The 13,175-nt window shown below is 43.0% G+C and overlaps 1 protein-coding gene and 1 long non-coding RNA gene across 3 annotated transcripts in view; both read right to left on the bottom strand.

The window, feature by feature from the left end:
- Window positions 1-13,175, bottom strand: part of LOC147031502 (uncharacterized) — a 566,858-nt gene that overhangs the window by 371,768 nt on the left and 181,915 nt on the right. The window lies entirely within an intron of this gene.
- The window catches only part of ESPL1 (extra spindle pole bodies like 1, separase), a 180,285-nt gene that overhangs the window by 12,308 nt on the left and 154,802 nt on the right, over window positions 1-13,175 (bottom strand). For both annotated transcript variants that reach the window (XM_085864220.1, XM_085864211.1), the window contains exons 21-24: window positions 9,963-10,108; window positions 9,736-9,858; window positions 2,128-2,478; window positions 1,872-1,979 (exon numbers count right to left, since the gene is read on the bottom strand). In XM_085864220.1, the coding sequence (XP_085720346.1) occupies window positions 1,872-1,979; window positions 2,128-2,478; window positions 9,736-9,858; window positions 9,963-10,108 (728 nt within the window). The remainder of the gene's footprint in view (window positions 1-1,871; window positions 1,980-2,127; window positions 2,479-9,735; window positions 9,859-9,962; window positions 10,109-13,175) is intronic.

Genomic DNA, 13,175 nt, shown 5'->3' with positions numbered 1-13,175 from the left:
CAAGAGAACATGTTGTGTGTTGTTTGTCTTTCGGCTGCTCCCGTGAGGGGTCGCCACAGCGGATCATCCGTTATGATCCGCATACTGATTTGGCACAGGTTTTACGCCGGATGCCCTTCCTGACGCAACCCTGGTCGCCTCTTATGACACAGGGATAAGGATTGGGTTTCGCCATGATTCCGGGATGCCCTACACCCTCTCATAGCGAGGTCCAGCGCATAGCTCCCGTCCTCAAGCGATCCTCCAACCCAAGCCTCCGAAACCCGGATTACAGGCGCACGCCACTACGCCCAGTCGCCTGATCCAAGAGAACATATCGGGCCCATTACATTTTTGAGATATCGTGCAACATATCGTTTTGGCCCCATATCTCAATCTCCCGTCCAAAGGCAGAACCTCATAACTCGCTTCTAATTGATTTTGAGAAAACAAAGAAAAACTGCTTTTATATATATTAAAGCCGTATCCATTCGAGAAGATTTGATTATTCCTTTACAGATGTTAGAGCGCTGCCATTTCGATGTCATGTGACTAAAGCGTGGCATCAGATTGGTCCATTGAGAAACTAGGTTTTTTTGTGGTATTTACCGAATTCTGTAGGAGTTGCTCGGTCCTGCCATGAGCGTACAAGCTTACGTAGGGAACAAATTACAATAACTTATAGACTAACATGAAGCCTATAACCGAGCAACTCCAAAATTAGTATTAGCTCAGTTTTGATCAAAAAATGAGTTACTAGGTTTTGCCTTTGGACGGGAGCAATGGTGAAGAATCACTTTGAAAATTAAATAATTCTCGTATCCGAACCCGGATCCAGATCTTCACCAAAATCGAATCAATTTGTCCTTGCCACACACCAACCTGTCCACCAAGTTTCATCCGAATCCGTCCACAACTTTTTGAGATATCATGCTATATATCAGTTTCGCCCCATCTCTCAATTGAAAATTGAGAAAAGTTGAAGACTGATCCAGATGAATTTTTTTGGATAGGTTGGGTGTGTGACAAGGACGAACTGAATAGATTTTGGTGAAGATCTGGATCTGGATCCGACTCACAGAATTTTCAGTGATTCTTCACCATTGATAGGGTAAAACTGATATCTCAAAAAGTTGTGGACGGATTTGGATGAAACTTGGACGGATTCGGATGAAACTTGGTGGACAGGTTGGGTGTGTCGCAAGGATGGATTGATTCGATTTTGGTGAAAATCCGAATCGGGCTCTGGATACGAGAATTTTTTTTTTTTTTTAGTGATTCTTCACCATTAAGAGATAGGGCCAAAAACGACATCGTACTGTGTGGCATGATATTTCAAAAATGTGTTCGGCCTGATATGTTCTCTTGGATCAGGCATGACGTGGCAGAGGTATGCACTCCACCGAGTGCAATTCTAGTCCAAAGTGTTTTGTTTTTCTTTTCTCTATTCTGAAGGAGCAGTTGAGGGCTGAGTGTGTGGGGGTGGACCTCTCAGCCATAACCACTTTCCTATTGTGTTGCTTCCTAACAATGGCACTTTATGGCTGGTTTGATCTGCCTGTGAAAGGACCTTTCTTCCTGGTGAGCAAAAACAACCGAGAGAGACCCTTCCCAATTCTTCAAATCACATGAAGATCATTCATTGTCATCTCAAATGCATCACAAAATTGTGATTATTTATTTATTTTTACACTGGAATGTGCCCTGGTCTCCACAGAAACATCAAAATAACCTCATGGAATACACAACTCCAATGGCATTTGAATACTGCAGAAAAACAAAAACAACATCTTTCCTAAAATATAGAACATTACACTCGAGGCTAACAAAAATATTGAAATACTCATCATGCAGCTTAGTAAGTGTCAGGTCATGACATGCCAAGTGGCTACCGTAGAGGCCTGGGCAGAAGTGGCCAAGAGGAAGGACAAGCAAGGCATGCGTGTAATGGAGCTCTCTCGAAGAACGGGCATGCTCTCCCAAGGAAGCTGATGCAAGCGCTTGAACAGAGGCAATTTTTTTGAGTGGGGAGGGAGATGGGGTAGGAAAGAAAATAATCCCTTAGACAAATAAAATATCGCATTAATCCAAAAAACAACCTCTCGAGGCATTCATTATGAATGATTAATGATGAGGATGACAAATTACCTTGTCAAGGATAAGTACAACAGAACCACGAGGGTGCTGACTTGCCATATCCAGTTTCCGGAGGCGAGCCACAGCAGCCACCAGTGCACGTTGAAATGAAGGGCGAGCATCAGCCGGGGCGAGAGTCTTGGACAACATTTGTAGCTGATGTGATACCAGATGGCTACTGCCTGCAAGAACAGCCTGCAATAGCTCTACCCTGGGCACTTGCCCCCCAGCCTTGGTCAGCATGTCTCGCAGGACTTCAGCCTCATGAAACAGCGCATCCCGCAAAAGAGAGTCTTTACAAGGTGGCAGCAGCAAGCCCTTCCAACAACCAAGTACATCGTTTTCCAGTTTCGCCAACAAATTCTGCACAAAAATTCAAAGATGAATGACCATCAGAGCTTGCCATGGGCAAAATGCAGGCGAGTAAGTGATGACTCTCCAAAATTTCTCCTTGGTGAGTAGAGGCGGGCGATTAAATTTAAGGATAACTTAGTAACTCAACAGAAGCAAGTAGACAAAAAGTTGTTTGATCTAATAAATTCACAGGAGTTTATTTGGCAACTTACAACCAAAGTGATCATGAATACAGTAGTATATGACATTTGAGACCAAAAAAAATTAAAGTCAATGCAGAACACATTGAAATAATGTTCGTTTCCAAAGAGGCAATTTAACAGTGCGGGTTGAGAGTGGAGAGCCCACAGAGGAGGGAGAGTCAGGCCTTCGTGGCTTGGCCAGACAGCTCAAAGAATTTGTGGGCTGGGAAGGCAAATAGGAGGTAAACCCGAAGTGATATGGCGCTGCCCTTGTACTGATCACTTTCAGGTGATTCTTGTCCACCCCATCCATCCTTTCCTGCCCCCCCCACCCCACCCCCACTCACCCACTCTCGACTGTGCCTTTTGTCCTGTTATATCCTGATCAGTTCAGTACACTAGCTGTTCTACGAGCCTAAAATCCACACTAAATAAATAAAATAACTAACTAACTAAAAAAAAGGAAGCAGCTAATTACTCGCCCCAAACGAATGCAAGGTGAGCACAATGTGTGTGCTTGTGATTCATGACTAGCTCTGAGCGTGCTGATCAAGTAGAGAAATCTCCAATTCAATTCAGATGCGATCTGACATCTACACTATAAACGACGCTGTGCGTGCATTACCTATCGGTTGCACAGTTCACCCGACAATCTACAATTTCAACCTGAAAAAGTCATACAGCTGCCAAGATGGTGCTTTCTGCCATGGAAAGGCAAAGACGTCTTCAGAGTTGCCATATTGGCAATTGCCATGCCCTCTCTACAAGTTTTCCCTTCAGTGTAAACTGAACAAAGCGACAGTTAAAAGGATTTTGAGCCAATAGGCATCACGGGCCTCGTGAAGATAGTTCTCAGAGGCAGCGGTCTGTCGTTTGTACATCACCCAAATAACTCTGGCATTCTCTCAAGCAGGGCTTTTACCGTGGAGGTTACCCAGGTCCTTGCTATTATTCCCAACTACTTTCTCTTAAAAGAGTCAACTCGAGACCATAAAACCCAAGTCTTTGTCCAAGGACTTCCAGGAATCTTGTGGCATTGTGAAAGAAAACGAGTCAATATTTACTTTTAACGAGTTTTAATATGCATGAGAAAGATGATGATTTGTTACAGGTCGTTTATTGGCACAATTAGCCTGCTCATGGTCACTTGAGATTTGCAATTCTACGGGGTTTCCGCATATCTTGCGGGATTATGAGTTGCACAGGCAACAGTGATGAGCTTCTGTGAAGTCGGCGATGGCATGATAGGGGGAGGGGAAAGTGTTTAATATTGCTGCTGTTTTAATGTGGGAATGCCCATTTTCTTTTATGAGTAAGAGGAGGGTGAGGACAGAGGAGGGGTTGGGAATGGCAAAGATGCGAGAGAGTTGGGAGGGAAAGGTTGAAGCTTTGGTGGGGGGTGTGGGGGTTTGAGGAGTTTTGGTAGGGGTAGGGGTGGGTGTGGTTTGAAGGCTTGGAGCAGGGAGGGATCAACACCTTCGGGTTTGGAGGGGGAAGGTGAGGATTTGTGGTTTGGAAGGGGTGGTTGATGACATGGGGGATTTGTGAGGTGGGGGGGGGGGGTGTTAGAATTGAAGACTTGAAGTCATATTTTACTTTGTGCAAATGTTCCCACAGGGTCCCAGCTGGTGCTGTTTTAAACAAAAACAAACAAAAACGAGAACTGCCACTTTATAACTGCTGGCAGTGATGACCGGGTACCCGTACACGATGCCTTTGATACGACGTGAGACTTAAACGACGGTCGCAAAGTTTCGCGACGATAGGATGAGCGGTTCCGGAGAAAACGATATTTAATGTTGTTCTTGAATCCGACGTGGCTGCCAAACCGTGTGACCTATCGATTAGAAATTAACAAACTTATATTCACCACTCATGTGCGATACGTTCGTGAAGTTTCCCCTCGATCTGACCGGCCGTTCTGGAGAAGAAGATGTTTGAAGTTTTACGGTAAATTCAAGATTGCCGCCAAACCGTTGACCGATCAATAAGAAATTAACAAACTTGATAAAGGACCTCATGAGGAATGTGTGTGTAAAGTTTCGCCTCAATCTGTTTAGCCGTTCTGGAGAAGATTAAAAAAAAAAAATTCCCAAAACAAGATGGCTACTGAACCAAGTGACCTATGACGTCATAATATATATTTTTCTACGGTGAATTGTTGTGCAGATGAGGCTCAATAAATTTCAGATTTTTCCGATGCAGCGTTGTACCTAACGAATTTTGACCGGCACACCTCTTGACCGATGACCTCACGAAAAATCACCCGTTCCCCATGAGGAGCTTCTACAAATGTATGAAGCAAAACATTTTTCCATTGCACCGTTTCAGAGATACAGAGGTCCAAAGTTTTTCGGTTTTTTTCAAGATGGCGCCCGTACCACGTGACCTATGACATCACAATTACCAATTAAGTTTGCTATCAAAAAGATACATACTATGGTGAAAATTTCGTGTCGATCGGACTTACCGTTCCTGAGAAAATGATTTTTAAAGCGAAAGAACCCGCAAATTGCCGGCGGAAAAAGAATAAACTAGAACTGCCACTTTACAACTGCTGGCAGTGATGACCGGGTACCCAGACCTCCGCTTTTGATAAGACGTGAGACATAAATGATAGTCGCAAAGTTTTGCATCGATAGGATAAGTGGTTCCAGAGAAAACGACATTTAATATTGTTCTTGAATCAAACATGGCTGCCAAACCATGTGACCTATCAATTAGAAATTAACAAACTTGTATTCCCTACTCGTGGGTAATACGTTTGTAAAGTTTCCCCTCGATCTGACCGGCCATTCTGGAGAAGAAGATGTTTAAAGGTTTTAGGGTAAATTCGACGTGGCCGCCAAACCGTGTGACCTATCGATTAGAAATTAACAAACTTGTGAAAGGATGTCTTGGGGAAAGTGTGCGTGAATTTTTGCCTCGATCTGTCCGGCTGTTCTGGAGAAGAAGATTTAAAAAAATTTATTAATTTTCAATCCAAGATGGCTGACGAACCATGTGACCTATGACATCACAAATTTATACTCTGCTTCAAACCGTGTATTGGAACACGTCTGTTAAGTTTAGTTTTAATCGGAAAATGTGTTTTTCTATCCAAGATGGCCGCCACACAATGTGACTTGTGACGTCTTCATTTTTAGCATGTCTTATTTTCGCACTTCATTATTTACTCGTCTTCTTCTTCTTCATTTTTTACTCTTTTTCTTCATTATTTACTCTTTTTCTTCATTTTTTACTCTTCTTCTTCATTGTTTTACTCTTCTTCATTTTCATTATTTACTCTTCTTCTTCTTCATTTTTTTTACTCTTCTTCATTTTTTACTCTTCTTCATTATTTACTCTGCTTCTTCATTTTTTACTCTTCTTCATTATTCCTCTTCTTCTTCTTCATCATTTTCTCTACTTCATTTTTTACTCTTGTACTTCATTATTTACTCTTCTTCATTTCTACTCTTCATCCTCATTATTAACTCTGCTTCATTTTTTTCTCTTCTTCTTCATTATTTACTCTTCTTCTAAATTAAAATTAAGAGAGCTCGGCGTTGTTGTTGTCGTTCTTCTTCTTCTGGTGAAGGCAAAACCTTTAGGATGCGGCTCTTGGACACATTTGTCCGCGTTAACATATGTGCAGGCATGGGGCTAGATTATAGTAGCCAAGTCTTGCTTTGATGGGTTATGTGGTTCCAGAGAAAACATTATTTAATATAATTCTTGAATCTAACATGGCTGCCAAACCATGTGATCTATCAATTAGAAATTAACAAACTTGTGAAAGGATCTCTTGCGGAAAGTGTGTGTGAATTTTTGCCTCAATCTGTCCGGACGTTCTGGAGAAGAAGATTTTTAAAATTTAATATTTTTCAATCCAAGATGGCAGACGAACCACGTGATCTATGACATCATAAATTTAAATTCTGCTTCCAATCGTGTAGTGGAACATATTCGTGAAGTTTCGTCTTCATCGGACAAAGTGCGTTATTCTATCCAAGACGGCCGCCAAACCATGTGACGTCATAATTTTTAACGTGCATATAGGCATGGGGGTAGATTATATTGGCCAAGTTTCGCTTCGATAGGTTATGTGGTTCCAGAGAAAACATTATTTAATGTAATTCTTGAATCCAACATGGCCGCCAAACCATGTGACCTATCAATTAGAAATTAACAAAGTTATATTCACGACTGGTGTGCACTATCCAGACCTCGGCCTTTGATAGAACATGAGATACATGAGATGACAAAAAAAATTTATATTCTGCTTTCAACCGTGTAGTGGAACATGTCTGTGAAGTCTCATGTTAATCGGAAAAGGTGCGTTTTTCTATCCAAGATGGCCGCCAAACTATGTGACTTGTGACATCATAATTTCTACCATGTATGCAGACATCATGGGGGATGATAGTTGCAAATTGTTGCTTTGATAGGTTAAGCCGTTCCAGAGAAAACATTATTTAATATTTTTCTTAAATCCAACATGGCCGCCAAACCATGCGACTTGTGATGTAATAATTTTTACCATGTATGCAGAATTGATGGAAGATGGCATCTGCAAATTTTCGTTTTGATAGGTTAAGCGGTTCCAGAGAAAACATTATTTAATATTTTTCTTAAATCCAACATGGCTGCCAAACGATGTGACCTATCAATTAGAAATTAACAAACTTGTATTCCCGACTCATGTGCAATAGGTATGTGAAGTTTCCCCTTGATCAGATCAGCCGTTCTGGAGAAGGTGTTAGAGGGTTTTAGGGTAAATTCAAGATGGCCACCAAACCATGTGACCGATCAAGAAGAAATTAACAAACTTGAGAAAGCACCACATGGGGAATATATGTGTAAGGTTTCGTCTCAATCTGTCTTGCCGTTCTGGAGAAGAAGATTTTTTAAATTTATTCATTTTCAATCCAAGCCTGGTGTTGGCTTAGTGGTTAGGATGGTGGCTTGGGATCCCAGGGTCCTGAGTTCAAGCCCCGTTGGCTGCTGAATTAACACCAGGGGGTTGACTCAGCCTGTCATCCTTCCGAGGTCGGCGAAATGAGTGCCAGTGTACTGGTCCCGGTGTATGCCCCGGTTAGAATAGGTGTACCATATCCCTGTGTGTCGTAAGAGGCGACCAGGGTTGGCGTCAGGAAGGGCATCCGGCCATAAAACATTGCCTCAAGAAAAAGCCAAACCCCTGCACAGCAGGGAAAAATGGCTGTAAAAACGGTCATTTTATTCATTTTCAATCCAAGATGGCTGCCGAACCATGTGACCTATAACTTCATAAATTTAAATTCAGCTTCCCATCAGGGACCCTAACAAGTGTGTGAAGTTTCGTAGAAATCGAATAAGGTCCGTTTTTCTATCCAAGATGGCCGCCAAACCATGCGACTTGTGACGTCATAATTTTTACTATGAATGCTGACATCATGGAGGATGATAGTTGCAAATTTTCGCTTCCATAGATTATTTCATTCCAGAGAAAACATTATTTAATATTTTTCTTGAATCCAACATGGCTGCCAAACCATGTGACCTATCAATTAGAAATTAACAAACTTATATTCCCTACTCGCATGCAATACGTTTGTGAAGTTTCCCCTTGATCTGACGAGCCGTTCTGGAGAAGAAGATGTTTGAAGGTTTACGGTAAATTCAAGATTGCCGCCAAACCGTATGACCGATCAATCAGAAATTAACAAACTTGATAAATGACCTCATGAGGAATGTGTGTGTAAAGTTTCGCCTCAATCTGTTGAGCCGTTCTGGAGAAGAAGATTAAAAAATAATAATTCCCAAAACAAGATGGCTGCCGAACCAAGTGACCTATTACGTCATAATATATTTTTTCTACAGTGAATTGTATTGCAGATGAGGCTCAAGAAATTTCCAATTTTCCGATGCAGCGTTGTACCGAACGAATTTTGACCGGCACACCTCTTGACCGATGACCTCACGAAAAATCACCCGTTCCCCTTGAGGAGCTTATTTAAATGTATGAAGCGAAAAAATTTTCCATCGCACCGTTTCAGAGATAGAGGACCAAAGTTTTTCAGTTTTTTCAAGATGGCGCCCATACCACGTGACCTATGACGTCACAATTACCAATTAAGTTTGCTATAAAAAAGATACATACTATGGTGAAAATTTCGTGTCGATCGGACTTACCGTTCCTGAGAAAATTACTTTTAAAGCGAAAGAACCCGCAAATTGCCGGCGGAAAAAGAATAGATAATAAAGAATAAGGAAATAAACAGAAGAAAAACAATAGGGTTCCCTGTCAGGATGACAGGGTACCCTAAAAATCCAATCAGATATCCATGCAACGTCACACGGCTGCATTTGGGAATCCAAAAAAAAACAAAAAAAAAACATTTAACAAGATTACGAGTATTGGTAAAATATACCAATGTTTAACAGTCTTTGTCCTGCACACAATGCGTGTATAAACTGAATGAGCGAGCCTTCGGAGTTTGCACACGACCTAACCCAAACCCTAATCCTTACCACCCAGCACTATCAGTCGTTAATTTCTAACAGAAGGCCTAATGGAATTTTACAAGCCTACTTGGACAAACTCTCGATCTGCAAACTGTTTGCAACTGTCATTAATGTCATTAATGGATGGCAAGCAGGATTTTGCGAAAATCTCTTAATTGGCAAAAACGAAATTATGCAAGAGACGATGAAGATCTGCAGATTATGCTAAAAGGACAACCATGATTCATTGCAGTTTAAATATAAATTTCCTCTTTTCCCATTCCTTCCTTCAACTTTTGTTTCTATCACTTCAGTCTTCAACCCCTGCAATCCCCATGGGGGAGTGGTGTGGGATTGGGGGGAATTCACATTTTGATGAAAAATCGAGTTTATTTTACTCCCATTTCACTCCCCCTACCTGAGTTCTTCCTTCACCACCTCCTCTCCCCCTTCCCTTCATTTGCTCAAATTTTCTTTCCCTTCGATGGAACTATTCCATCTGACCCCTGGTACATGATTTGTAAATAGTCAATTTATTGTGGCCCACTCGTAAAGGTTTTTTTTGGAAGCATTTTGCTTTTTATTTTAATTAATTTAATTTTCAATTCCTTCATACCTCCAAGCGTGCATCCAGCGCCCGCCGACCCTGCCACCAGGCCTGCCGCTCAGTGAGTTCATTCACGACTTGTTGCTCCCTTAGAATGGCATCGAAGTCCCTCATGAGACTTGCCAGACCCACCTGGACAACAACAACAAAAATATACCGATGAATCATGTGGCATTCCCGTTTTCAAGAAAGGCAAAACATGGCCAACCCCAACGTCTCACTTCAATACTTTATACCTGCTCCGAGCCTGGGTGGAGGCAAAGATTGACCGGAGTGCAGCCCCTTTCCAGCCGAGTCAGCAGCAATGCTTGACAGAGGCCACCTGCACAAGATAGCTCTTCTGGGTGCATATGAACTGTTGCCAAAGTGCAAACAGCCACATCTGTAACACAACATTCAAGGACCATAATAATTAAAAATACTGTGATGAGAGTTTTAGGGTCGAAATACAGTACATAAGTCTGAATTTGGGCCACTGAAATATATATATATATATATATATATATATATATATATATATATATATATATATATATATATATATATATATATATATATATATATATATATATATATATATATATATTAGGGTGGTTCACAATATAATGGTATCAGTAAAAGTTTTCCAAATTTTGCCAGATCGCATTTTGCCTTGTTCCTATTGACATTTTGAACATCTGTACCAAAAATTGAGCCAATAGGACACCAGTAAAGGGTGGCATACTTTTTCACAATTTTTATTGCTCAACCTAAGCTCAATGGACAATTGCGGAACTTACTGAGCAATTGCTAACATCATGTCCCAAGCTCTTTGCTGTCACTATGAAGGATGCAGCAGCCTGACGATTGGATAGACCCTCTCTGTCCCATGTTGTTGTCAATGAAGCAACAAGTACTTCAGATGAGCCTCGCTTCTTTAATCCTGCATGTGAGATATGGCTGGGCTTGGCAGGCGTTGCCCTGTAAGCGAACTCTTCGTCTGAACCATCTTCAGAGGCTGTTGATGAATCTTGTCCAACTTCTTCCCTCAATCGAGATAGCGTGTGAGTACCTCGGATACACTTCTGTTTTGCCATTGTTTCTGCACTGTGTTCAGCTCTTGCGTTTCTCTCAGCTTCTCTTGCCCTCTTTCTCTTATCCTTCCCTTGCTGAACCTTGTCGACACATCCAAAAGAGCATGACATCCGGTCTTCTCTTTGGCGCCTTAGAAATTCTTTGTCTTCTTCAGGGATCTTCAGGTTGAATATGTTTGCTGCAGAAATATCGAAGAGGTCCTGAAGACCCCCTAGCCAAGTTTCACGACGTAAAAGAGCTCCATCCGTCTCTCTGTTTTTCTCTTTTATTAGTTTCTTGTACTCCGCATACAGCTTCTTGATCTTTTTTCGAAGATTGGCATCCGTCATCGTCGGTAAACTGGCTCTCTCCCATATCTTCTTTACTTCATCCATTGTTGCTGTTGTGGCCTTTGATAATACCTTCCCCTCTTCAATATGATAGAGGAGGTGGAGTAGCACTTGCTCCTTTGAGGGAAGGCGAGCTCCTAAAATGGAAGGTTGAGGGGGCTTCTCGAGCAAGTTACATTTCTTTCTTGATGCCATTATCCTGGAAATAGAAAAAAACGTCAACATTGTGAAAAAGTGTGCCACCCCTGAATGTGCAGCAATTGACTCCATTTTTGGTACAGATGCTTACAATGCCAATTGGAACAAGACAAAAAGCGATCTGGCAAAATTTTGTGAAAATAAATTTTGTGAAACACCCTAATATATATATATATATATATATATATATATATATATATATATATATATATATATATATATATATATATATATATATATATATATATATATATATATATATATATATATATATATATATATATACTGTTGCGGATTCGCGCCCGCCGGCGTGCGAACGGCCACGTAACTCGAATCGCGGCACGTCGCCCACCGGACGGACAATCCAGTCGTGACCCTCTTGGACTAACGCCGGGAACCAGTCACGGGTGGACCTTTCGGTCTCACCGCGATCGAGCCAATCGGCCCCCGCGTGGGATAGGGTTGCTCGCCAAATTCGACCTACCTAAGTACCCACACGGAGGGTAGACCGGGCGATCGCACCTCGCCGCAGGTCGACTTCGGACACGGGCCACTGAAGCGACCCGTTCCGTACTATCGGGATAACCGAGCGGTGTTATTCGTCGGCCTCGACGGTTCGATTAATTATCGGGCGTCTTAGCCCACGACCAGCCCTTTACGTGAAGCAAGATGGGGATTCAATGAAAGAAATGACGAAGCGAAGCGGGATAACAGTTCAATAATAAGCACATTTATTTCGCAATAAACAGAAAGCACACACATACAATTACACCAAAAGCACATGTAAAAGAAGAAGACAAAAAGCAAATGCAACAATGCAGATCTATCCGACTACCGGGCACTCGGCAACACTTATACAATTTTATTCACAGACGGCGCCGACAACACATATTCCCAAAGCAAAAGAAAAGAGAACCACCCTCCAGGATGAGGGGGGTAGGCGGGCCTGGGGCCGAGACCGTGTCGGGCCTACCCGTCTGATGATGAGACGCGAAGTGGCGGTGGTGCCTCAACTCCGCGGGCCTCGCGGACAGTGTCTGGTAGGGGGTGGGAAGGGGGCCCCCTTTTGTCGCACAATCTCAGCGCGGGGGGAAACAGGAGGGGGTTGCTGATGCTCGGGGAAAGGAGGATTTCACAAAATCTCGGGTCCCGCGACGAGCGTCTCCACCACGACCTCGGTCGCGCCGCCGGCCTTTCCCTCCGCAGTTCCCCGAATCCGACGCGAGCACCCCCTCGTCCGCCTTCGCCGCCGCCGCCTCTCCACAGCTCCGTCCTCTTCACTCCGACTCCGCGAACTCCCAACTGCGAACTGCCAACTGCGAACTGCTTCTCCGAACTCCAAAACTCAACTCCCTCCACTTCCAACTCAACTGACGAACGCAGTCGTTCTTATAAGCCCCGTGGCTTCGCTCCCCATTGGCCCGAGGAAAAGTGGGCGTGAATGCTTTTTGATCCATGAATTTGCATATAGCGACTGCCCTCCAACGCCCTGGAGGCGGGGCCAAATCTCCCCTCGCTCACCGATTGGACGGAACAAAAGTGGGCGTGAGTCGTTTTTGATCCGTTTTTCTGCGGTAAGTCCGCGATGCTTTTGAACACGCTTCTCGGTGCGCGCCCCGCACGAGTCCAGCATCGGGGCCCACGAGTGGCGCGAGATGACGGTGATGCGATGGTGGCGAGTTGTGACTGTAAAGGTCATGGCGGTTGTGGTGAAGCGGCGTTGTGGTTGGTGGTTGTTGTTGTGATGGCTGTTGAGACGTGGTTGGTGGTGGTAATAATGGCGGCTGGTCCAAAATAAAGATAGTAAAAGAAAAACGGCTATCCTGAAGAGTCGCAGCCCTCATGAAT

This window comes from Eptatretus burgeri, chromosome 2, assembly GCF_056783735.1.
Source record: "Eptatretus burgeri isolate ZD-2024b chromosome 2, Ebu_testis_v1, whole genome shotgun sequence".
In the NCBI taxonomy this organism is placed as follows: Eukaryota; Metazoa; Chordata; class Myxini; order Myxiniformes; family Myxinidae; genus Eptatretus; species Eptatretus burgeri.
The sequence above is the reverse complement of the archived record's forward strand: the minus strand, read 5'-3'. Positions and strand labels throughout refer to the sequence as shown.